The sequence below is a fragment of the Carcharodon carcharias genome, chromosome 14 (genome assembly GCF_017639515.1).
Source record: "Carcharodon carcharias isolate sCarCar2 chromosome 14, sCarCar2.pri, whole genome shotgun sequence".
NCBI lineage: Eukaryota > Metazoa > Chordata > Chondrichthyes > Lamniformes > Lamnidae > Carcharodon > Carcharodon carcharias.
This window is the reverse complement of record NC_054480.1, coordinates 134,415,898-134,442,902: the sequence shown is the minus strand read 5'-3', so window position 1 is coordinate 134,442,902 and position 27,005 is coordinate 134,415,898. Positions and strand designations below refer to the sequence as shown.

Here is a 27,005-nt window from a genome sequence, read left to right as displayed (position 1 = left end):
GAAACGCTCAACTCATTTAAAAGGTATCTGGATCTGCATCTGAAGTGTTGTAACCTGCAAGGCCATGGACCAGGTGCTGGAGAGTAGGATTAAAATGAGCGGCTAGTTTCTTTTTTCTCTTTTTTGGTCACCCCAGACACAATGGGCTGAATGGCCTCTTTCTGTGCCGTAAACTTTCTATGGTTCTATAAGACTTTTTCTATAGACAGACAGACAGCTGATTGGACTGACACTGCCCACCTAGCCATTGCAAGTAAAGAAAGATTGTTAGTTGTTCTTACTTGGAAAGAGGAAGAATTTTTGGGGGCCTGAGCACCAAATGAACTGCGACGTGATGTATTTATACTGTGATGATGCTGCGGACTCAGCCTCGCCACCCTCCTCCCTTTGACAGTATTTTTTAAAGCTAGAATCTTTTGATCCAGCAGTCACCGAGCAGTCAGCCAGCTTTCCCGCAAAGGCTGGCTGCTTAGCTGAGTTACTGGTGCCTGAAATATAGAAACTAAAAACTAGGAGCAGGAGTAAAAACAAAAAACTGCGGATGCTGGAAATCCAAAACAAAAACAGAATTACCTGGAAAAACTCAGCAGGTCTGGCAGCATTGGCGGAGAAGAAGAGTTGACGTTTCGAGTCCTCATGACCCTTAAACAGAACTGAATGAATCTAAGGAGAGGGGTGAAATATAAGCTTGTTTGAAGTGGGGGTAGGGGGGGTGGTGTGGTTGAAGGGACAAGCAGGCAGTGATAGGAGCAGATAATCAAAAGATGTCACAGACAGTTCTGTTGAAGGGTCATGAGGACTCGAAACGTCAACTCTTTTCTTCTCCGCCGATGCTGCCAGACCTGCTGAGTTTTTCCAGGAGCAGGAGTAGGCCATTCGGCCCTTCAAGCCTGCTCCACCATTCAATATGATCATGGCTGATCCGCTATCTCAAGACCATATTCCCGCTTTCTCCCCGTACCCCTTGATGCCCCTAATATCCAAAAAATTATCAATTTATTTCTGTGACTTTCTCTCAACAAGGGGTTAATGTCTTCAGAAAGGTGGGAGTCCGGCTGTAACTGTGCTTAGGAATGTATACCGGATTGTAAATGTCACAAGTAATTGCAATTTTGAGGCGCCTCAGAGTGCTGTATGAATTGTATTGCACTTTCGGTCATTTGTTATGGACTGTAATTTTACCATTTTTTTTATGAATAAAGGATATTTTAGGGGGAGGGCAATGGCCACTTGGCTTACTTACCGGCGGATGTCTGGGACACTGATCAAGCCAAGGGGTTAACGCCTTCAGAAAGCTGGGATATGGTTTAAGCAGCACATGAGTGTCATTTGTGCCTCTCTCCCTCTGCGGTAAAGTTTAGCAACAACTGCTCGGGCCCAGCTGCTTCGGACTCATGTTGATTTATGATATGTGATCATATGAGCTTTACAAACGAGCTTTACATTAAAGGGGGAGGCACAGATGCAACCTGCAATGTCAGCAGAACTCAGAGCTCTTTTATACCAGCCTCGCCCGCCATCGAACCCCCTCCTCCACCCACCTACCCATCCACCTTTTCCCCACTGTTGACCAACCCTCAACTGGAGCGGAATGAGTTTGGAAAGCAAGAGTCCCATTTTCTCGCAGGGCGAGGACTGCAAGCCGGACTGGAGGGTAGCGAGCGCCGACTACAATGAAAGCGATACCCACTTGCAGATCCTGGGCAAACCAGTCATGGAGCGCTGGGAGACTCCATACATGCACTCGCTGGCCACGGCTGCAGCCTCGAAAGGTACAGTTCGACCTCCCTTTCAATCCATCTGCATTCATTGCGACCCCACCACCCCCAAACACACACATACACACACACCTAAAATTCTGCTCACATGGATTTTCTTTTAAAATCTAGAGCACCCGTGTTGCACAAGTGGACCATTTTTAGTATTATTTCCTTTTTCAAACATTTTTTAACTGCAGCACTCACCCTTTCTCTGACCTCTGCCAAACATGGGGTCCCGAGCGGATTAAAATAAACTAAAATTAGCTCTTGGCGCACCGCCAAGCTTAATTCTAGTTCAGGGGGATGTCACTTCGTGCAGGCGAAGTTTCAGTATTTAAAAAAAAATAGGTACATGTTTGAGAATGTGATTCAAGGTTGAAAGCCAGGCCTGATTGTGGACACGAATTTAAATCCTTTAATTTACCGCTCAGTTGCTCCTATCACCAGGGATAAGGTCATCCTGACTCGTCCTTGGGAACTTACCAAAGTTCTTACTGAAAGTTGACCTGACCCATGTTTAAATTCAGTGATTCCGTGTAAATGGCAAATGCAGGAGAGGGACAATTGATTTTACTGGAGCTTGCTAATCAGGCGACTTCCAGAGCGATTATTTATTATACACGAATGTTTCAGGTAATATTTGCACCATTTGTTTGAGGATTGGCGAGCAAGGTGGACTGATGTTATGGAACACTACTATGGTGCATGTGCTGACGAAATAAAGTTTGTTGAGAATCAGAAAAGTTTGTCTGCAAACAATTGCGCCAAATTGCGAATTATTATTCACTCACGGGTGAGTGTACTGATTGTAACAAAGGGAGTTCCTTTGTATAAATTACCAGCAGAGCGTACACACAAAAAATTAGATTTTTGAGAAAATTATATTGGAAGTGTTCTTTACAGTTAGGATGACAAAGAAAAATTGGTATTAACTTGTGTGCGCGCAAGCCTCTAAAACACACTCACAATCTCATTTGGTCGATGTGTCTTAACTTAGCACTAAGATTGAAGTTGTCCTGCTGCTTCACTAATTAAGTCAGACGAGATCACAGAATTTTTCTGAATACAACAATACTCTGAAACATGCGCTCATGCCTTAGTAAAGGTATGTTGTTGCCTTAGACGTGAGTGCCCTTACAAATGTGGGGGTCCCATTTCAGACATGAAGATGAAAATCAATTTCTGTTCCATGTTTTTTTTACCGATTCAATATGTGTCAAGTTATTTGTCAAAACTACAAAGGCTCCTTGTCTCACCACATACTTAACCGTTGCACACTTGTTGAAATCAGGTTTGTAACAGCTGCAGTTGGAAGGAGGCGCCATAAGCTGGTCATTTACCCCTGTGGTGCACTTGAAGAACATTGAAAAATCTACGTGATACATTTTCTTAAATGCATTTGGCAAATATGTTGTTTTACAGGATTTATGTTTTATGATCTTTTCATTGTACATTGTCCGGCCACATTGCTTTTAAGGATCACAAGAAGCTGCAACGTAAGTATTTCATTAGAGTATTATCCTGATCTCCCTGCTAACTTTCTTCCCTTCCCTTTTGCCCGGTCGCTGTCCACTCTTTGGCTCCTCCAATGTAACAACATGGTTCTATGGCCTTTAATATCCCAGCTTGGAATTAGGATGTAAAGAGATGTAGTGACCTACAGTTAGTCACATGAGAACACTGGGCCAGTGCAGATATCTCATGGAGTTCTACAAAACATGTAGCAACTAGCACAGTAACTCACAGTAAGTCTACAGATTTGCTAACCCAGCAACTGTTAGCCCTCTCCCAATTGTCTGGTTGTGAAACAGATTCTGGTAGCACAGTTCTATATGCAATGGCAGACATAAATGCACTGGATTGAGTAGTAAGTCGTGTTGCAACTGATGGTGGGGACAAAACAGTAATAAGTCTAGTTTCTTTTTCTTGGCTTAGGAGGATGTGTTCTGGAAATTGGGTTTGGAATGGCAATTGCAGCCACAAAGATAGAGTCCTTAAATATTGAAGAGCACTGGATCATTGAATGTAATGATGGTGTGTTTAAAAGATTGCAGGAGTGGGCTAAGGAGCAACCCCACAAGGTGAGTGCCCGATGACTAGACCTTGGATAGTTTCACAGTTGTTCCTATAATGAAATGTCTTTAAATGTATTGATTTTTATGCTTGTCTTGTGCTTGCAAGTAGTATGAGTGAAGTGAAATAGCTCAGCCAAACTCATTTGGAATCAGGGAGCAAACTCCCCACTGGTTGAAGTCATACCTAGCACAAAGGAAGATGGTTGTGGTTGTTGGAGGTCAATCATCTCAACCCCAGGACATCACAACAGGAGTTCCACAGGGTAGTGTCCTGGGCCCAACCATCTTCAACTGCTTCATCAATGACGTTCCTTCCATCATAAGGATCAAAGTGGGGATATTTACTGATGATTGCACAATGTTCAGCACCAAGTGTCAGGTAAGGACCATATCCAACAAGAGAGAGTCTAATTATCTCTCGATGACACTCAGTGGCATTACCATCGCTAAATCCCCCTCTATCAACATCCTGGGGGTGACCACTGACTAGAAACTGAACTGCACTAGCCATATAAATACTGTAGCTTCAAGAGCAGGTCAGCGGTGGGTAACTCATCTCCTGACTCCCCATACCTGTCCACAAGGCACAAGTCATGAGTGTGATGGAATACTCTCCAATTGCCTGGATGAGTGCAGCTCTACCAACACTCAACACCATCCAGGACAAAGCAGCCCACTTAACTGGCACCCCATCCACCATCTTCAACATTCACTCCCTCTACCATGATGCCCAGTGGCAGCAGTGTGTACCATCTACAAGATGCACTGCATTAATTCACCAAGGCTCCTTTGACTCACCACCTAGAAGGACGAGGGCAGCGGATGCATGGGAACACCACCACCTGCAAGTTCTCCTCCAGGCCACCCACCATCCTGACTCGGAACTATATTGCTGTTCCTTCACTGTCGCTGGGTCAAAATCCCAGAACTCCCTCCCTAACAGCACTGTGGGTGTACCTACACCACATGGACTGCAGCAGGTCAAGAAGGCAGCTCACCACCACCTTCTCAAGGGCAATTAAGGATGGGCAATAAATACTGGTCTAGTCAGCGACGCCCACATCTCATGAATGAAGTTTTAAAAAATTGACCCAGGATTGTTATAAAATTTGATAGATTCAAACCAGAATCCCAGAGATGAAGAAGCAATGTTCTAATATAATTGTGCAATCCAATCATCTTGACAAAGAAAAAAATGCATTTATTTTGCATTTGAATATGATGTGAATATCACTGACGAGGCTGGCATTTATTGCGCATCTCTACTGCCTTTGAGAAGGTGGTTTCGAGCCAATTACTGAAACCTGCAGTCATTCTGGTGATGGCAGTCCCACAACACTGTTGGTTGGGAGTTTCAATATTTTGATCTAGTGACTATGAAGGAACAGCGATATATTCCCAAGTCAGCATGGTGTGTGATTGGATGTGGTGATTCTCCCATGTATCTACTGCCCTTGTCCTTCAGGGTTGTAGCCGTCAAAGCACATAGGCGTATATGTAGGCAAACATAGAAAACACCAATTGAGTACCATTGTCTAGTGAGACATTCTATCTCAGGCAAAGGCAAGGCATGCATCATTATTCTCAATATACTTAAACCTCAACTCTTGTTAATTGTCCTGGGCTGTCTCCATCTCTTGGCTGAAGTAAAGCGCAGTGAGGAGGAAATAACTAGAGAAAAAAAATTAAATCTAACCATGTACAACACTTTTTTTCCAATGCAGTCTGCATTGTGGTAGGTTCTCTCCTTTGGAGGAGAGGTAGAACAGGCTGGAGGGACTGAAAGGCATACTTCGGTTCCTATGAAACATTAAACTCAGACTATGTCTGCCTGTTCTGTTGACTCAGGTGAATGTTAAAGATCCCACTTTGCAGAAGAGCATGAAATTCTCCTGGAATCATGGCCAACATTCCTCCCTCAGCAAATGCCATCACAACAGAACTCCTGGTCAATCATCTAATTGTTGGTTGTGGGCCCTTGCTGTATGCATGCAAAGTCACTTGCCTACATGACAACATTCACTGCACTTCAAAGTAATGCAGTATATGGGAAGTGCATTGAGATATTTGGAAGAGGTTGTGGGTCACTATGTGAATGCTAATCTTTCTTTCCTATATATGGGAAAGTTCAATGGAACATTACAGCACAGAAACAGGCCATTTGGCTCACCAAGTTTGTGGTCGTGCTTTTCTCTATAAGAGATGCCTAGCAAATTCCCACTATCCTTCAAATGTCCACATAATTAAGAAAAAACATTTATAATCTACTCATAATTTAAATCAGTCTTGTACATTTTCCAATGCAGATTGTTCCTCTCAAGGGACTCTGGGAGGATGTTGTCTCAACATTGCCAGATTCACATTTCGATGGTAAGTATTGCAACAGTGTTTTATCTCTGAAGGACGATGTAAACTTTTTTTTTAAATTGCTCTTTCTAGTGGCAGAAATTAGTTTAAATGTAGGATTTGGAAGACGGAAATCCATTTAAAATACCAAAGCTAATGTTCAGTACTGTATTAATAACATAAGAACTTGCGCTTATATAATGCCTTGAGTGTAGTTAAATGACCCAAGGAGCTTCACAGGAGCATTATCAACCAAAATTTGACACTGAACCCACATAGAGATATTAGGACTGGAGGCCAAAAGCTTGGTCAAAGAGATAGGCTTTAAGGAGCATCTTAAAGGAGGAGAGAGAGCTGGAGAGGTTTAGGGCAGGAAGTCCAGAGTGTTGGGTCTAGGCAGCTAAAGTCACCACCAGTGGAAGAGAGATATCAAGATATGGAAGAGGCCAGAACTGGAGGAGCACAGGGATCTCAGAGGGCTGAAAGGGAGATTTAAGGAATTAAAATAGTACAAATGTTGGTCTGCATGTTCTGTCCCTATATGCCCCGGGAATATTTTGTGAATATTTAATGATGAGACTGGTGAGATTGAGTGATCAAGAACTTCAATACTGTATCGACCTTTATTTTATATACACAGACTGTCCAATTTAGGCAGTCTGGACTGTTCTATTTATAGGGTCTAATTGGAATATCAGCTAGCCACCAGATGGTTAGACATATATCATTCACTAAGTTATGTAGAATTGCAGTGAAGAGGATATGTTCAAAATTCCCAAAGGGCATCTTTTCAATGTTGTTGCTTGATGGGAAAATGTGTCACTTCCACCAATGGCTCAGTGAATCTGAACAATGAACCCTGCTGACTGGGCAGGTACCCAGAATCAATCCCCTGCCTGTGCCGAGTTAGGCAATTGCCAGTATGTTCCGGGGCGCCCACTTTAGGTGGGAGTGGTGGGAGAGAATGGCTTCTGATAACTATCTTGAGACCAGGAAGTGTACTTGTTTGTGATATTGCATGAGATCAGCATTGAGCTTGGCTATGATGCTAACAAGAGCTGAGTAACTTAGAAATCACCATCAATGATAATGGTCAGTAAAGATATTAAAAAAAAAAATCCTTGTAGTTTGATAGTAACATAGGAACGTGCGGTAAGAAGAAACACAGGTTTAAAATACTAAACAAATTGAACAGTTTAGTCATGGATTAAAGTGGAACATTTTCAAGCCATACCCTCCATCTGCACACTTTTTGTGTTTGTTTGCAGTCAAAGTCTATCATTGGTAATTTCTGTCACTGTATTGCTGAACCCGTTAGCAGATTTTTGATAAGGTGCTTGTTCTGCAACACTAGCAGAGCTGTTTGCTTATGGTGCCCGTTTGCTCTCCAGTCTTTCTGTATACAGTACATACCCTTGTGTTACAAATAAAACCATAACATCAAGGTACAGGTACTGAACATGCCCATACGTTCAGATCAAGGGAGTCAATCTTAATTACACATGACAAACAATAATAACAAAGGGCCCCCACTGCGACAGGGCCATAAAATACCCAAAATGACAATTAAGCAAATTTCAGAACTTCGTGCCATGTTTTGAAGTGTTGACAGGTTGAATTTTTTAAAATGCTATTTATGCTGCAAATTTGACAGTATATGCTGTTTAACACGTGTAAAATTGTAGAACTGAATTTTTAAAAAATTCTTTCACTGGCTGGCCAGCGTTTATTGCCCGTCCCTAATTGCCCTCAAGATTGCTCCTCTTTCATTGTTGCAGCAATTAGAAGACAAAGGTAATGTGCTGGCAGATTAGATAGCAAGTGCCAACTGCAAACCTAAGTTAGAACTGCAGTACAGCCACCTTAGACAATCGGCCAAAAATGCCTTTAGTGGCACTGTCATAGAGTATCCAGACCAGTCATAGAGAGTAGAGGTCACCCATAGTTAATACACATGCAGAGCTATGCTTTCCAGCATTTAATTGCCAGTGGAATTCCTGTTGGAAAAAGCTGTCAAGAGAATTGGCTGTCTCTCCAATATTAGAAATTTAAGGCAGTTTTATTGTTTCTTTAATGCCTAAAAGTTTAAAAAGTTGGCTTTGCAACTGGAAGCTGCATGTACCAACAGGTGGCTTTATCAGCCATTGCTAAATGTAGAACTGGGATTTTGTCTGGCTATGTTTTGCAATTCTATATGAGGTAGACAGTTTTTCCTTTCCCTCCTTCCCAGAGAACCCCAACAATTTATTCTGCTTTTAAAGCATTATCTCTTGTCCATCTACAGGACCTCAGTAAGTTATTTGTCAATGGAGTAAAGCTGAATTCAGTTTTTTGCCACTGAAATCCACACACATTAATTTTCCAACCCAGATCACTGATTCCAGACTCATTTTTCTAGTCTCTAGCGAAGTGGCCCTGGGGTCAACTCCTGAGATCAGCAAACCTGGCACGGAATAGCAATCGAAACTATGACCGTGCAACTCACTGTGGCACAGCAGTACACAGGGTTGTCTCCATTAAGCAACTGGGGAGTTATATCTGTTTCATTGCTAATTGAAATTTCTCATCCGTTTGCTCAGATTGCTCCTTTGCCCTCATACCTCCCTATCCTCCTCCAGTCTGACAGCCCTGCAAAAAGATCTCTGCCTTCCTTCAGTTCTGGCTTCATACATCTCCGACTCCCTTTTCCCCATCATCAGTAGCTGTGCCTTCAGCTGTCTGGGCCCGATAGAATGGAGTCATTTACGGCACAGAAGGAGGCCAATCGGCCCATTGAGTCCGTACTGGCTCTCTACACAGCCGTCCAGTCAGTCCCACTCTCCTGCTTGGTTCCTGTAACCCAGCAGGTTAATTTCCTTCAAGTGCCCATCCAATTTTCTTTCGAAATCATTGCTTGTTTCTGCTCCCACCCTCATGGACAGTGAGTTCCCAGTTACTACTACTTACTACGCAAAAGAAATTCCTCACATTCCCCCTGCATCTCTTTCCCAAAATGTTAAACCTGTGTCTCCTAGTCCTTGTACCATACTCTGACATAGCTTCCCTTCTCCTCCTTCAGGATGCTCCTTAAAACCTACTTCTTTGACCAACCTTTGTCCTAATATCTCCTTCTTTGGCTTGGTTTCAATTTCTTCTCTGTTTACACCTTGTGACATTTTATGATGTTAAAAGGCATTATAAATGTAAGTTGTTGTTTCATATTTAATCCCTGGATGTGGAAACAAACAAGAATTCCTTTTTCATTTGTTTTCCAGGCATTCTTTATGACACTTACCCATTGTCAGAAGAAACTTGGCACACACATCAGTTTACTTTTATAAAGGTAAGTGCAGAGAGGGGCCCAGACCTTGCAGTCAGCAATGAGCGATTAGTTCTAGTTGTTCATTACACTTACCCATGTTCACAGTCTTTCTATGGGCTTTTGCATTACAAACTGCAGTGATCAGAAATCTGAAACAATGTGCCACACTCTACAGGGGATCTGGGACCTGTGTGGACAGGACAATCAACTGTGTATCACATTAACCAGCCAGGTTGAACAATTTTTACTAAGGCATGTACCAGCAAGTGTAAGATAGAACATTTAATTCAATGCCAAGTCATGTACAGGAAGTGAAATAAAGAGGAGAGAATAATGGGTTTGAGAGATAAAAGAGACAGAAAAACAAAGTAAAAATGTAATTAAAAAAAAAAATCTGAAATGATAATTAAAGTCTGATGGAACGAGACACAACACTTACAAAAGTTGATTTTCCATGTTAAAGAGTTTGTTTGGCAGTCATGAAGACTTAGCACATTGTTAAAAGTTTGCTTAAATTCGGATGAACGAGCCTTAACTTTTTCTGGAGTGATTACTTGCAAGGCAAATGTTCTCCCATTTGGGGACCAGGCCTGTAGACTGTCCCACTTGTCCACTGGAGTCAGTTGTCTCAGTACATGCACTGAGCTGCCAAGAGCTGTGGCTTAGCATTTGGGCAGAAAACCTGGGACGTTGGGGTGGGGGCTGGGAGATGGAGGAATGTGAGGAACTCAAGGGCGGTGGTGGGAAGTAGAACAAATGGGGACTGCCAATATAAACTACTTGCAAATCTGAAAATCTGCAAACCAGTGCAGCTAACTTTGTTTATAGCCAAGAGCGCAAAAGGTTCAGAAACAATCATCAATCAAATACATTTCTCCATTTAACATAAGACAATACACGAATGGGTTAAAAGTGGAATGAACACTTAAAAGTGATTGCTAGCGTATCTGTCTTTGTATATGAGTTCTGTCTAGGGGAACCTGAAGTCTGTATCAGTTATGGACGTGCTAGGCACAATAAAAGCCTCCTCCCAGTGGGAGCTACCTGCTGCCTTCCCCTAGTGGGTGACTACTGTTGGTGAGTCGAACTAGAGAGGAGAGATGCAATGGGTGGTACCAAGCCGGTGGACTTGCAGAGTTGCTCAGCAGATTTCCAGCAGCATGGTGTGAGGGAGAGACTTTTCCTGTAGCTGAATGTGTTTGCTCCTCCATAAGGAAGGTCTTCACGCCCCCATGTGGACATGCTGGTGACCAAACAGGCTGTAGCATCGGGTGGTTGAAAGTCTTGCTATGTGTGCCACACTGGAAGGGCCTCTTACTACTTTGACTGGGCCTGTATTGCACTAGGTTGTTTAATTTTAACATTTTTGCCTTAAAGTTGTAATCTTGATCCCTTCATTTTTAATTAATTATTTTCTAAACTCTTTCAGAAGGGAAGGCAGTAGCGTAGTGGTATTGTCACTAGACTAATCCAGAGACCCAGGGTAATGCTCTGGGGACCTGGGTTTGAATCCCACCACGGCAGATGGTGGAATTTGAATTCCATAAGCAAGTTGATTGACTCTTAAAAATGCTCTCTGAACAAGGGCAATTAGGGATGGGCAATCAATGGCCTAGCCAGTGATGCCCATATCACATGAACGAATAAAAAAAGCATAAACCTCTGAAGATGTAACTATTTTACCAGCCAATGACAACTATAATTACAATTGTTAAACACCAGAAAAGGTGACCGCTACAAAGTTAACCACAGCTACCTGCATTCTGTCGTATCACTGTTCTCATATTTGCACCTTCCTCAGCCGGACTGTGGAATCACAGCAGCTCTGAACCCTGTAGCCTACCTGACATTGGATGAAATTAAGCATTGCAGAGACCTTGGTTTGCTTTACAGCAGACTGGATTACATTACAATCACAGATCAACTGTTGGGTGTGTCTTATCAGAAACCTTTTCCAAAGGACTTGAGTTGCAAATAAACGCGACCAACATTTTCTAGCGAGTTTAGTATGTATCTATCACTTAAATACCGCAACTTCTCACTCTTTCACAAAAGCAAAATACTGCGGATGCTGGAAATCTGAAATAAAAACAGAAAATACTGGAAATACTCAGGGGGTTCTGGCAGCATCTTTGGAGAAAACAGTTAACGTTTCAGGCCTGTGACCTTCCATCAGAACTGGGAAAAGTTGGAAATGTAATAGGCTTTGAACAGGGGTGAGAAGTAGAACAAAAGAGGTCTGTCACAAGATGGAGGGTAGGAGACATGTTTGTTCCTTTTCCCACTATTACCCCTTCACTTGTTCAAAACCGATTTTAACTTTTCTCTGTTCTGATGAAAGGTCACCAAACTGAAGTGTTAACTCTGTTCCTCTCTCCACAGATGTTGCTAGACCTACTAAGTATTTTCAGCATTTTCTGTTTTCCTTTCACACCCTTCCATGTACTTTTATGATTTCCTTTTGGTATTTGGGGTTTGGATTTTTTGTTCTGTGATTCTTGCATTTTTCTGTGGATGGTGCTTTTCTTTTTTGGGAGTATTGGTGCCCTTATTTATTAAATATATAGGATAGGGCAGTGGGGGATGGGAAGCTTGGCATTTTGTGTATATAGATTTGCATTTCTGTTTAATCAAATGTTCAGCCTGTTCAGCAGCCACCTAGCTTTAATTAAGGTTAACCGACTATTTGTTCAAAACCTGATGATCTCATTCTCCTGCATAGAAAGTAGCGCCCCATCCCCAGGACAGATATACCTTGCTGACTCATGGCCCCACCACCACCCTCCGGAAGCCATATTTTGGTCTGTACCCTCTCTACACCTTAGCAGCCTTTCTGACTACGTCCCCACCAACAGTACAGCATTCCGCCTAACATCCCCCAATGACAAATGTTCTCAAACATCCTCCTCTTTACAGAGCAAGTAACTCATGCTCCACCCATTGCAACAACCTCACTGCTACGAACATTTGAACAAGGAGTAGGACCATTCTGCCCCTCGAGCCTGTTCCACCATTTAATAAGATCATGGCTATTCTGATAGTAACCTGAAATCTGCATCCCACCTACCCAGCTTGCTGTCACCCTCCTGCTTACCAAGAATCTATCCATATCTGCCTTTAAACTATTCAAAGACTCTGCTTTCTCCACCTTTTCAGGAAGATCCTAAAGACTCACGAACCTTTGAGTGAAGAAATTTCGTCTCATCTCTTTTAAATGGGCGACCCCTTATTTTTAAACAGCGACCCCTAGTTCTAGATCTTCCGACAAGAGGAAACATCTTCTCCACATCCCCTCAGAATCTTAAAGGTTTCAATCAAGTTGCCTCTTACTCTTCTAAACTCCAGTGGATACAAGCCTAGTCTGTCTAACCTTTCCTCATAAGCCAATTATTGGCCTCTTGCTGCCCCCTCTGCAGAGCATCTAAATATTCTCCCACAGAATGTTCCTATCTGTCTCTAGTCATCCTCCAAACCCTCACCCAACCATTGTCACACATACCTATCCTCTCCCCCCCACCCCCATCCCCTATTACTTGCTCTCCTCCATGCTCCCTCCACCTAGATCCAGTTAACTCCCCACAATCTTAATATTGCAATTGGTGTTGACTTTCCTTGTGCAAAGCCATGGGAGATTAGCTAGTTTAATGTATCATATAAATGTGGGAAGAACACAAGGACAAAATGCAGACAAATCAAATTGCAATCATCAAATGCCTTTTTTTCAGAGTCATGCCTTGCGTTTGCTGAAGCCTGGTGGTGTTCTTACATATTGCAACCTCACCTCCTGGGGAGAGCTACTGAAGGAAAAGTATAATGACATTGAAAAAATGTTCCAGGTAAAAATAAACATGTGCCCATTATCTGAAGCAACCATGCAGTGTGGGGGAGATCTATTTGAACCATTTGGAAGCTGCCAGCAGTGGCTATGTGTTCCAAAGAGCTTGCATTCTTCATTTAGTTATTGTAAAAGTAATCTTATTGTTCTGTGGCTGATGAGGAATGCTCTGTAACCCAAAGTTCTTGCACCCTGGGATGTGCTACGACCATCCCCTATTCTGCAGTTGTCTTGTAACGACTTCCAGAATCCGATCTTGTTATTTAATGTGTTAATATGTTTCAGTTCATGGTTGAAGGGTAACAGTTGGCCAGGGCTGGGGAAGATCACCACCTGGGTAGGTAAATGGGGCATCGTTTTGATTTCTCAACTAAAAGACAGCATCTCTAACACGGCAGCACTCCCTAATGTAAACCTGGATTACGTGCCCAAATCCTTTAGTGAGGCTGTGGCCCATAATTTTCTGATTTAGAGGCGAGATTGGCACACCACACAAATCAATAATTCGAAGATCCTAAGATTTATGCTTAAGATCAATGACAATTTCCAGGCCTTGTAAAATCATGCAAAGATGGAGAAGGAAGCTATTCATGCCTTTTATTCTAGATGAATTGGGCAGCCTGAATCCAGTTCCCAGTGACCATGTACCAACAAGACTTGCCCTAATTTCATGTCAATCAACATCAAATTGGCAAACTCACTTAGAGGTCAGAGGATCTTTAGATGAGGTGGAAAAATGATAAAGCGTGGTCCTGAAAGGTTGAAATATAATGCATTTTTTGTGAAATAGAGGGAGATTTACTTTGCAGTTTAGCTGCTGTACCTCACCTGATGGTAACAGCCAGTGTTCAAGTTGGAAAGTGTTTCCCTGCTCCGTTAGACCCCTCCTAGATGAGCATCTAAAAATAATTTTCAAAAATATAAAGGTTTTGCATGTTGAAACTATTATGTTGTTGTGTAAATAAGGATAACATCTTGAATCTCTGGCATATTTGGTGCTGTGTGATCAGTTCCACATTTCTTATACAACTTACACCTTTAATCTGTCCAGGAAACCCAAGTGTCTCATTTGGTGAAGGCTGGCTTCAAGAAGGAGAACATTCATACCAGCGTGATGGACCTCATTCCTCCCAAAGACTGCAGATATTACTCTTTTCATAAGATGATCACACCTACGATAACTAAACACTAACCAGCCACTCTTTACCAGCATTGTTATGAAAAGCCACTATGGTCTTAGTATTAATAATTAAGGGATCTTTTATCAGAGTCAATGTATCAAATGCATCCCAGATTCTTTGCAATATTATGAAAAATGTTGAACAATTAATATGATGACATGTATACATTACTTTTTGAATGCGATGAGGCTGGATTATCAGTATCAAATTTTTGGAAAGCCAACCAGTATTTATACAATAGCTGTCACAATTTCAAAATGTGCATTCCCACATTTGCCTCTCAATCCCTCAGCAAATGTCTTATTTTCTAGCAGTTTTTAATAGAAGTTGGTGCAGAGAAGCCACGAACACACAGACACCAAGGATGGAGCTATACTGCACTTGGTGTCAACTCAAAATTGTGTGATGCAGCCACCTGACATGAGTCTCCTACCTAAAGGGCACTTGGTAATCTTCTGAATTATACTGCCACTTTGCACTGATGTATACCCAAAACTACTGTATTATAGATTTAAAATGGCAATATAACTATGGCAAAATTGAGCTCAAGGTTTTGTTCTTCTCATAATTAAGGAGATACTTGGTTTGCTGGCATCCATGGGAAAACTAAGAAAAAATATCAATAGCCGTATTGAACAAGATGTTGAGAACACTATATTTGAGGGAAGCTTGTATACATTAGTATTAAAGATTTAGTCCTAAGTTATATATTTGTCGCATCATTTCTTATGTTTCCCCATACTTAAATTGATCCTAACACTTCCTTAAGTCCCTTCTCTCCACTATTCTTAGAGTCAACTGACAAGAAAGCTTTTGTTTTTTTGCTTTTCTCAGTTACTCTCCAGTCAGCCTAAAAGGAGATATGGAGCAGCACTTACTGACTTCCTCTGCTATTTTTCCCTCATGCTAAAGAACGGCTGATTGCAGATTCTCAAAAGGCGATGATAGAGGAGAGGAGAGATTGTATTTTTTAAAAATTCTATGTAAAGGAAGTTTTATTATGCCAAATGTGATTTAAGTAAGTTATCGAGGAGCTATTTTCCAATTTTTGCCATTACTTAACTGCTGGAATCCATGGAGGGATCTGAAAAGTTAGAAAAACAGCGACAGGACCAAGGAAAATGGCATGTAAAAACAGATGAGGTACTGTCTTACAAAATCCTGCATTGCTCAAAAATTGAAAACAAATGAGAGGCCAGAAGAAATGCTTCAACTTTTTGAAATGAAAGTTTATAGGACATAGTTACATATGATATCACAACATAGAGTTTATTCTTCCACCAAAGAATCACATCATTGCCCACAAGCTCCATAAATACTAGTTCAATTATACCATCAACTTATTTCCGATACCAAATGCTTAACCTTCTTTCTCTCTTTATTTTCTTCTGCAGTTGTAGCATTCCATAGAGAAGTGCTTCAGCTGTGGGTGGGCAGCCTAACATAAAAGGAACAATGTCGTTTAACCAAGATAACATTTTAGGTGATCACAATCAAAGGGAATGGCAACTCTTGTGAATAAATTTAACATGAACTGAGATGGAACCGTGCAACACAAAAGTGGCTCTTCGGTTTCTGATAAGACTTTCTTCCCCCTTGACTCCTCCTATCTCCACAGGAACCAGAAGCCCTCTTGTACAGTGGTTCTCAAAGCATGGTCCATGGACCACTCGTCCACGAGCAGGTCCAAATTACATCACTGGCGCACAATGCCATGGCCAAGGTCATACGAGAGAACAGGCCAGAACTCCCATTCCCACCATTCCCATGATGTCAAACAAGCAGGCCAGTTCCCATGTGCATGGCATGAGTTGTCATAGGCACAATCAACAACAATATAGCTTTAGAAACATTACATTACTGTTACAACATACACCTGAGATCTGATTTTCAACCATTATGAGACTGAAAACAAAGAAGAGGAACCAGCTGAATGTGGAGCCCGACAGGATATTGAAGCTCTCCAGCTTGAAACCAGGCATCACCTCACTGGTGTCTCATCACACACACTGCCATTCTTCCAATTAATTCTGATAAGTTTGCTTGCTCTGGCAAATGAAAGTGGGTGGGGCAGGACCAGTGGGTGGTCTGTGGGGTCTTTTGCTCTGCTTGAGTGATCTGTGGACGGAAAAGTTAGAGAAACACGGCTCGAGGAGTTGACACTGGCGGGTTACCCCATCTGAGCAGCACCACAGTTGAGCCAGTCTTCAGCTGGCAAGAAAATACGTGCTCTCCAGCAGGGCTCGCAGGGCCAGCAATGGAAGCCCTGCATGATTTTCCCCACACCAATCAAAAGGTTGATTTGCAACAACCCCAACTGAGATTAGCTAACACAACAGGGATTGCGAATCAAAGCTGGAACCTCCTGGTTTGCGTGGCACTCAGCTACACGCTCACTTTGTCAGCTGAGCCAACAAGGGGTGAAGGGTTTCAGGGAGTTCACCCACTAACAAACTGATCCTCCCCCATCACCCTACGCTATAGTCTTCTCTGCCAGTCACAAACTTTTAATCTTATTCCACCATTGAGTTAGACCTGGGCTGGTAGAGGTGAGGGAAAGAATCATGTCTCTGCTTTATCTTTCTCATTGTATCTATTCAATAGGCACCAGTTCAGCTTTTGACTTTATTTCCCTACTTTCTTACTGATAAGAGCGTCAGGGTATCTGACACACACTGTACCAAATATTTAACTGAACAATTAAACTTTAAAAAAAAATTCACAGGACGTGGGCGTTAATTACAAGGCCAGCATTTATTGCCCAGCCCTAACTGCCTTCGAGAAGGCGGTGGTCAGCCACCTTCTTCAATACAACTGAATGGCCTGCTCGGCCATTTCAAGAGGCAATTAAGAGTCAACCACATTGCTGTAGGTCTGGAGTCACATGTAGGCCAGACTGGGTTAAGGACGGCATATTTCCTGCCCTAAAGGACATGGGTGAACCAAGTGGGTTTTTATTACAATCTGGTAGTTTTGGGGTCACCATTACTGACACTACATTTTTGTTTTTAAATTCCAGATACATTTAATCAATTGAATTTAAATTCCATAACTGCCATGTGGAATTTGAACTCACGTTTCTGGATCATGAGTCTAGGCCTCTGAATTACTAGTCCAGTAGCAGAGCCACTATGCTACCGTACACCCTCTAGCATTGGTAAATTGAGAATTTTCCCTTGGATAACTGCACTCACCTGGGACATAAATATCCACTGGCACAATTCTGTCACAGCCCCTCACCACGGAATAGGAGTAATGGTAATAACCTCCACCATTTGCACAGCTGTAAGAACAATATCATTGTTAGAATTTTCACCCTCAATGGGTAATCAAACTATTAAAAATGTACTGTGAAACTTAGTGACCTGCTCACCTGCCCATGGAGACAACATAGCGAGGTTCAGGCATCTGATCATAAACCTGCACAGTACAATAATAAAAGTAAAACAGAATTCACCTTCACATCATGTTAACAGCTTGTTCCTTTGTAAATTTCTGATGCTGGCCCTTGCTGGAGTCCAGTTTCTTTGGAACCTGCCGGCTTGCAGCAACATGCTGAAGTGGTCAAGCATCAGGGCGAGCCTAAGCTAGGAGTTAGGAAGCTACCTGACCACAAACAGGCTGGGGCTCTTTTTTTTCTCAGTCAAATGAAGGCTGAGAAATGGTCCAATAGAGGTCTTTAAACGATGACTGGATTCAATAAGATAGGCATGGAGAAGATGTTTCCAATTGTCCAGTACAACACTAGGTATCGTAAATAAATAAGGAACTTCTTTCCTCCATGAGTGGCAAGAATGTGAACTTGCTACCATATGGAGTGGTTGAGGCAAATAGAATTGAGGTATTTAATAAGAAGCTAGATTGATATCTGAAGAAGTATGCAAAAGATTGTGCTGATAGGAGTTGATGAAAGAGAGGAGGCGGCTCGAATGTAGCCTAAAGCAGTGGCACAGACCATTTGGGCACAATGGCCTGCTTCAGTGCTGCAAATTCTATGTAATAGGCAGCATCACAACCTAGGCCAATCTTGGACTCAACCAACATCCAGACATAGCTTCCAGCAGGGGAACAGTCATTCCAAAGTGATCAGGGGTAGGAACACTGGCTGATGGACTCCCCTGCCACTCCTAGACACCTCACCGAGGAGGATTATAGCATTCTGACTGCTGTAAGAGCAGACAGGCTCCTGGTTGGCTTTATTATCACACCAGATGATACTCAAAGTGTTTCTAATAAAGGTTAGTACAGAGGTCTGCACCTGCGGCTCCAGAGTCACATGGCTCAATGACAACTCATGTGCGGCTGTCACTGCATTTTGTTGCTAATTAAATGGCTTGCTTCATTTCCATTTAAACTTTTATTAACAATGTACTTGTGAGAAATATTCAATTAACAACTTATTTTTAAAAACCTTTATAATGTTGTTGCAATGCTCCTTTGTCCTGTTTTTCATTATTATTGGCATTTGAGTAACAGCATTGCAGCTCTTAAGATATTACATTTTTCACTAAATTTAAAAATGGCTCTTGTTGTTATTAAGGTTGCTGATGCCAGGGTTAGTATCTCAAAAAAACCTGTGCCTGTGCCTGCAAAGCAACAGATTTTCAGACATCCTTTGCTTATTAAACACAAAAAAATAGAAATAATTTCAGACAACAACTTGTTTTAAGAGGAACAAAAACAGAAAAAGGCTAAGAACACAGCAGGTCAATCAGCTATGCGGTAAAAAATATGTTTTTGGATTGTACCAGTCAAAACAGTTCTGATGAAGGAGATTGATCCATAACGCTCACGGTTCTCACCACAGATGCTGGCCAGGTGACTTGCTGTGTGTTTCCAGCTTTCTCTGTTTTAGCTTCATGTTTGCAGCCTTTTACTGTTATTTTATGTTACAGGATGAAACCTATAGAAAACACGACCACAAAACCATTGGGCTACCTTTCGAAGCGCTGGAGCCATTTTGTTTGTGAGAGTACCAGCCACGATCATAACGTCCGACTGCCGAGGACTGGCACGGAAGACGATGCCGAACCTGTCCATGTCATACCTAGGTGCTGCCATGTGCATCATTTCAACGGCACAGCAGGCGAGCCCAAAGGTCATGGGCCACAAAGAACTCTGAAAGCATTCAAAATAAAAATCCTTTTGAACACATATGCTTTCCACTTTTAATCAATGATTTTAAAAATGCCTTTGTGACATGTACAGCAAACAGAATATGGACAAAGGGCAGTGGTGTAGTGCCAAATTTTGAGCCGCAGGAGCTTTAAGAGAACGTGTTGGCCATATCATTTAAAAATCCACTATTAAATTTGAGTCCCCAAACCTCAGTAAAACTATGCTTTTTAAGTGAGAAATATTAGTGCTGGTAGGCATTTTATTTCCAACCATGTGGTATTTTGAATCATTAGTCTTTGGCATAGCTAGAATTTCATTATGCAGCAGTTTAATTATTTAGTACAAACCTATTAAAAACATGAATTACTTCTGACTGGGGGATGGTATATAGAGGGAAAACTGCTTTTCTTGATTTGTATTTATAACCCAGACCCGGGTGTACTGGGTACAATTTCAAAATTTGAAGACGATGCAAGACTCGGAAGTATTGTGAACTGTGGAGGAGGATAGGAGACTTCAAGAGGATATAGACAGGCTGGCAAAATGGGCAGGCACGTGCCAGATGAGGTTTAATGTAGAGAAGTGTGAAGTGATACATTTTGGTCAGAAGAACATGGAGAGGTGATTTAAAATAAAGGGTACAATCCTAAAGGAAATGCTGGAGCAGAGGAACCTTGGTGTACATGTGCATAAAACATTAAAGGTGACAGGGCAGGTTGAGAAAGTAATTAATAAATTATACTGAATCCTGGGTTTTATAAGTAGGGGCACAGAGTAAAAGTAAGTTATGAACCTTCACAAAACACTGGTTCAGCCTCAATGGGAAGGATTGAAGCTTTTGGAAATGATGCAGGAAGATTTAGGAGAGTAGTTCAGAGGATGAGAGACTTCAGTTATGTGGATAAATTGGTGAAACTGGGGCTGTACTCCTTGGATTAGAGAAGGTTGAGAGGAGATTTGTTAGAGATGTTCAAAATCATGTGGGGTCTGGATAGCGTAAGTGGGGAAGAACTGCTCCCATCAGCAGGAGGTCATGAACTCTAAGGCAATTAACAAAGAGAACCAGAAACAACATGAAGAAAAAATTCTTTAAGCGACAAGTTGTTTGGATCTGGAATGCACTGCCTGAGCACGTGGTGGAGATAGATTCAATTGCTGTTTTCAAAAGGGAACTGGATAATTATCTGAAGAGAAAAGATTTTTCAGGGCTATAGGTAAATGGTCGAGAAGCGGGACTAGCAAAGTCACTGTTGCAGAGAACTGGCACAAAGACAATGTGCTGAATGGCCTCCTTCTGTGTTGTAACCATTCTATGATTCTAGTATAGATACATTCAAGGAACTTAATAAACACATGAAAGAAAGAAGTTGAAGAATATCCTGATATTGTGATCAAGAAGAGTGGGCGGAGGCTTATGTGAAACATAAACAGCAACATAGATGGGGTGGACCAAATGGCCTGCTTATATGCTGTAAATTCCTTGTAAAGCTGCTAGCAGGGAATACAAACACTAAACCGCATTTCACATCCTCAGGCCATCACAGCCAAGAAATTAATGTGAATCACACTCTCTCTCTCTCTCTCTCCCCCCCCACCCCCCTCCTCTCTCACACAAACACAAATGCTGGTGGGCCCCATTCCGGCTCCCTGGGCCCCACTGCTCCAGCTGCCTCGCGCCCCAGAACTTACCTTCAAAACTTGCCGCCTTATTCGTTGCTGCTCATCCAATCACAGGCTGGTTTCTCTCTGTGTTTGCTGCTGATAGGCCCACTAGTGCTCAGCAGCTTTACAGCATTTTACAAATATAAGTCAGTTGAATTTCCAACAAACTTGGCAGAGAGTTGGACAAGTCTGCTTTATATAGGTGCTGGAGAGGCTCTGTGGTGGGTTCTGGCAGTGCTACACCACCGACAAAGGGAGAAGTTGAAGCTACAGGCTTTACTACTACTGAATATGATGCAAAGTGGTATACTAAAAGGTGTTCCAAGTGTCCCCAAAATACATTCTAGTGCATAATAGCCAAGTGTAGCAATAATTTGATACCACATCCTTAAACACAATTAGTTAACATAAGTTAATGTATTTTTATAATTACTTGCTTATCTGTACATATACAGACTAATACAGTCTCTTTGAAAACGCAGCACTCACCCGTCGGGCCCAATTGATCAGTTCATCTAGTTTTGTGATGACATACTCTCCTTTATTGCTGGGAAGAAAAGACTTCTTGGTGGCTACTGCAGCGCTTGTCTGTTTTGCTAGTACGGAGCTGTGTTAGGAAACAGAGATAATTTAAGTAAATGATATTTGTATTTGTGGGCGTTAGGAATGAGTTTAGCTTTAAAGTTTAACTTTGATTTGTATTTCTGTATGTGTGTGTTAAGAAAGGTCAAATGGAGCTTTAGTTTCACTTTAAAAAGCTGCTTGCATTTCTAATTAGAAGTTTATGACCCCTATAAAGTAAAAGTAAACGCACAACAGTAATAGAAAACTGGCTGTTTCCTAGCAACAGGGGGGCCAGAAAGACAGGTTCTTCCCACAGACATACACACAGAACTAAAGAAACAGCAGTTTTAAGTTCAGTTGAAGCCAGGACCCCAGAGAGACTGGATGCTGGGAAAGCGAACTGCAGATTTCCCAAAAGAACAAAAAGATCCCAAGCGAAGAAAAACCCCAAAAATCCAGGAGCGTGGAAGAGGGGAAAGTCCAAAGGAGGCCTTGTAGTCAAAGGGAGGACAGGAGCCTGGGAAAAGGTCCTGTTCATTGAACTTAAGAGTGAGGGGCAGAGAGAAAGGCTCCAAGTTTCAGATTTAAAGTGAGAACAGCTTGCAAGAAGGTTTAAAGAGACAATGAAGGTCTGTAATTCTGTGCTATGGGCACGTGAAGCAGTGGTATACTGTTAAGGCTGAGTTGGTGAGAGAGAGTGCATGGAAGAGAGCTTGAATGCCTGTGATGACCCAGGGAAGAGGAATAGCAGCAGGAGAGTTCGAAGCCCTGGAGGTGAACTTGTAGAAGATGCCTGAGAGAAAATGTCAGTTTGGGAGAAGATTCCAAGGCGAGGTTTTGGAGAGTGGAGATAGGAAACCCTAGAGCGAAGGATGGAATTCAGTGAGACTGATCGGCTCATGGTGTGACAAATGTCGGAGGGGGGAGTTGAGGAGAGATCCATAGCATCTGGTTGAGATGACATCTGTTACTTTGTTTCCGAGTGAGGTGTGTTTGACACAGGGTGACGTGGGTTCACAGGGACTGTGCATTTACTGTGAGCATTAGAGTATAAGATAGCTTTTGTAACTTGTGTTATCCTTACAAATTTGTAAAGGTATAGCTGTGGGTGAAGGAGCATTGTAATATAGTTCATCTTTTCTTGTTGAATAAACGTCTTATTCTTTCGTTAAAAGTTCATCAGCTGACTCCTGCGCCTCTGTTCAGTAGCTAGTCTCCACATATCTACGCAAACAAATATAAGTTAGGATCTGTCAAGTTGGGTTCCACTCTGGGATCAGACTTAGCCAGGGGTAACATCAGCTGGGGATCATAAGCTGCAAACAAGTAATTCCTGTCCCATTTAGACTTTAAACAAAAGCTCCAAAACAGAAAATGTCAAATTTTCAGTGAAGCTATAGAGATATTCATGGAGATTGGACAGATTCAGTTAATTCTCATAAAAAGGGAGAGTGGTTGGGTGGATGATTGAGGTAGTCATGCACAGCCTACAGAAGGAGTGGGCATGATGGGCCGAGTGACCTTTCTCGTTCCAGGTTTTACAGTCTTGGCTCAGTCAGAAACACTACGTGTTTCAAGTGAGACCCACCTACGAAACTGAAAGGCACATGGATTGAACTGTTGCGCATTTCCAGTATTTCCTGCTTTCAATCCTCACTCTATTTATATTTCAAGTTTTGATAAAAAGTGGCTTCATTAAATTGAACATTTTTAATAAAAACAAATACCTGATTTTGATTAAGCCTTAAATAATGCTGCCATTTTCTCTTGAAAAGGTGCTGGAAAGGGAGGATGGTTGCACCATAAATGAACGGGGTTGTGGGCAGGTATTTGGGGTGGGTTCTCCTTGTGGTAGATAAGTCTGTGGGGTGGTGGCCACTCCTGGGATCTACTAGCCTTTCTTCTGCCACATTCCTTGGTCACAGGAGCTGCCTCTTTGCTGGAATTTTCGGGCCTCCCTCCTCCTCTGCTACAACCGTTTTATGCTTCCTCTGGGCCCAACTTTTGTTTCTATACTTGTTGCATTATCACCTTATTCTGCCTTGTACGTAGGTCACTTTTGTCATTTATTCACTCCTGCACTCCACAGAATGCTGACTGTTACCAAATGAATCCAGAATCTCATCACTAAGGTATGCTCCCTTTAATGTGACATAAACAGCTAACTGCAGCTGTTTGAAGATCTGACTTTGGTGATATCAGTGCAGTCTTTTCAGTCACCAGTATAGGGGAGTAATGAAGTGCAAACCATTGAAACAGCTCAAAATAGCCAGGGCATTGAATACGTTATAAACTGTGCCTTTATAATTGACTCCTATGTAATGGCCAATAATAAGTGTAATTTGCCCAATATTGCCTGTGCTAAACATGGATGGTGAGAGTGATGGGGACCGTTTGACAAATTGTGTAATATTCCATGTTATTCTTGCAATGATCAACTTAATACCATTTCCACTACAATCTGACCAGATTGACATACAGTCTACACCATATACCTGACAGATGATGGATTAGTCTTAGAAACGATGTTTGAATTTACCTGTCTGCATTTTCTGTCACTGTGGTCTGATGGAGGCATCGTGATTGATTAGCAAGGAGAGAACTGGGTCTGAAAATAAAAAGACAATAATTAAACAAGTGCACACAGTGTTACTTTATTGATATTTCCTAAATAGTAATAATCACGATATCTCAAAATAGATGTTTTGCAGAGATACAATAAGGCATTATCCAAAAGTGTTATTTGGAATGCTATAAAAACATAGGAAATATAAGTGACACAGCACAAAGATCCAAATCACAGTATCCTGGAACGCAGAAACAGGATGATTCTCAAACAGTGAGCACATAAAAACAGAAAATGCTGGAAATATTGAGCTGGTCAGGCAGCATCTGTGGAAAGAGAAGCAGAGTTATGTTTCAGTTATGGTCAGAGTTATGATGAACCTGAAATGTTAGCTTTGTTTCTTTCTTTCTGCACAGATACCGTCTAACCTGCTGAGTTCTTCCAGCCTTTTCTGCTTTTATCGTAGATTTCTAGCATCTGCAGTATCCGGCTTTGGCTTTAGTGAACACTTTAAGAAGAGTGAAAGCAGGGAGCACGTCATTTAACTGCTATTTGGAGATCTTACTCTGATAAACTGGTTGCCCTGTTTACCTATAAAACAAGTGATTACACATCAAAAGTAATTGGCTATGAAGGACTGTGGATCATCCTGAGGATTTGAAAGTTTCTATATAAATGCAGGTTCATACTTTTTTGTAAGAAACTGGATTCTAAAAGGTTAAACTTCATCCAAAATTACAACAATTATGACATTTGCTCATTTGGAGATTTTCTGCTTTTAAAAATAGTCACATGAAAGAGATGAGTGCATATGGTAATAACAGTACATACACAAGAGTTGAAAGACAGTAGAAAGATGCATTGAAGATTCCTGCACTAGGTGAAATCTCTGATTAGATATAGGGCAGAAGAGCTACTGAAATAGTCTGAGGTTTGAACCAATAAGTTCCACAAGAAGGCCTTGTTAAATATTTTCCTATGTCCGGGGAGAAAAATTTAGATTTTTTTAAAATCCAAAAAGGCAGGAGACCCAAGCAAGCTAATAGACTTAAGTCAATTATTCAGGATGCGCCGTTTAATCTTCATGTTGTTTGGCATATATGAAATATTCGCCAGAACTCCAACTATATATCTCCTACAGCATACTTCTGATTCCACACCTGACACTATCCATTCTGTTACTTGAGGGACTGATGTAGTGGTCATCTTAGAATAGGAACAACAGGTGCACTTGTACAGTGCGACAGAAAGTAACTAACACTGTATAAGAGTTTTTAGTGTTTGTTAAATACTTGTTAAATCTTTTACAAATAGGGCGCAAAAGATAACAAGCAGCTAATCATTTATGAATTTTGAATCTACACATTGCATTCACTTGGGTCTTTTTGAGTATTAATATTTTCATACAAAATATGCTTATTTTCTGAAATAAAAACAGCAGATGGAAATACTCAACAAGTCTGGCAGCAAATGTGGAAAGGGAAACAGAATCAACATTTTTGGTTCTTATTTTCTGACTGTCTTAGCTCCAATTTTCACAGCTTTGAATTGCAATTTTGATATTATGTAAATACTATAACAGTTTTAACTACCTCACACAAGCTGCATTTTGAAAACCATTTGGCCACTACCAGCTTCACTAAATCAACTGCAATCTTGCCACTCTGACAAAGGAAAAGTAAAGGACAAAATGGAAGCAACTGACAGCACAAAACTCTTGCAAACCATGGGAGAAAGAAGTTAGGACAGTCAATACCAACACCCTGCCCCAACAAAATTCTTGACAACTGAGAAGGTAAAATCAACACCGTTAAAAGGATATCAAGGTATGGACCTGGAATCCTAACCTCTTTTTCTCTTTCAGATTCTGACTGACAGGATACACATTTCCAGCAATTTCTGTTTATTCCAAATTTCCATAATTCATCTCTGGCTCAAAAATGAAATTGAGCTAGTCAGTCTGTTTTTAATTTGGGTCTGAAATTTCTAACTTTATGCAGCATGTCCCATCCACTGTGGCTTAAAGTTGAACTAATCCCACTACTGTCCAACCCTTGTCAGCCCAAGAAGCAGCGTTCAGCAGCCTTTCAGTCCAGAGATAACTACTTTTACAAAGTAATGCGAGACTTACGGACTTACCTGCAGACAATGGATACGAATCTGCCAAGGCGCAGAACTGCAAAAAGCAAGTTAAAACAAAATGAAAACTGAATAATAACAATCTAAACAAGAAGTACATTTCAACCCATTACTGTTATTAAATAGCATTCTGTTAATATTTATTCATATTGCATTATATAGTTTAGATAGCTGGTAGTGAACTCAGGTGCCCTGATAAACTATGAGAACACATTTTTACCAGTTTAACACAAGAACCAGGACACAACATCCAGCCATAACAAATGGAGGTTTGACTATTAATATGAACGGCTACGAGTCTGTTACTTTACCTTATAGTTTCATGAATGGTTACAGCATAGAAGGGGGTCATTTAGTCCATCAAGCCAATGCCAGCTCTCCACAAGAGGAATTTAGTTAGTCCCACTCTCCTGCCATTTCCCCGTACCCCTGCAAATTTCTTCCCTTCAGGCGTTCCC

General features: G+C 41.5%; 2 protein-coding genes across 5 annotated transcripts in view; one reads left to right on the top strand and one right to left on the bottom strand.

Moving 5' to 3' along the window:
* The window catches only part of ndufs7 (NADH:ubiquinone oxidoreductase core subunit S7), a 32,175-nt gene that overhangs the window by 1,385 nt on the left and 3,785 nt on the right, over positions 1-27,005 (bottom strand). Inside the window, exons 2-8 of one of the 4 annotated variants that reach the window (XM_041204675.1) lie at positions 26,548-26,584; positions 24,382-24,450; positions 21,768-21,885; positions 19,437-19,616; positions 17,872-17,918; positions 17,693-17,781; positions 9,576-9,669 (exon numbers count right to left, since the gene is read on the bottom strand). In XM_041204675.1, coding sequence (XP_041060609.1) covers positions 9,608-9,669; positions 17,693-17,781; positions 17,872-17,918; positions 19,437-19,616; positions 21,768-21,885; positions 24,382-24,450; positions 26,548-26,584 — 602 coding nt within the window. In that variant the 3' untranslated portion in view covers positions 9,576-9,607. Of the gene's footprint in view, positions 1-9,575; positions 9,670-14,145; positions 14,217-15,709; positions 15,937-17,692; positions 17,782-17,871; positions 17,919-19,436; positions 19,617-21,767; positions 21,886-24,381; positions 24,451-26,547; positions 26,585-27,005 lie in introns of those variants that run through there. The other 3 variants (XM_041204676.1, XM_041204674.1, XM_041204673.1) reach the window with 3 other exon arrangements.
* Positions 1,346-15,204, top strand: gamt (guanidinoacetate N-methyltransferase). The gene is made up of 6 exons (XM_041204677.1): positions 1,346-1,772; positions 3,696-3,841; positions 6,142-6,205; positions 9,436-9,503; positions 13,208-13,318; positions 14,369-15,204. Exons 1-6 carry the CDS (start codon positions 1,592-1,594, stop codon positions 14,507-14,509), a joined length of 711 nt encoding a protein of 236 aa, XP_041060611.1. The 5' UTR covers positions 1,346-1,591; the 3' UTR covers positions 14,510-15,204.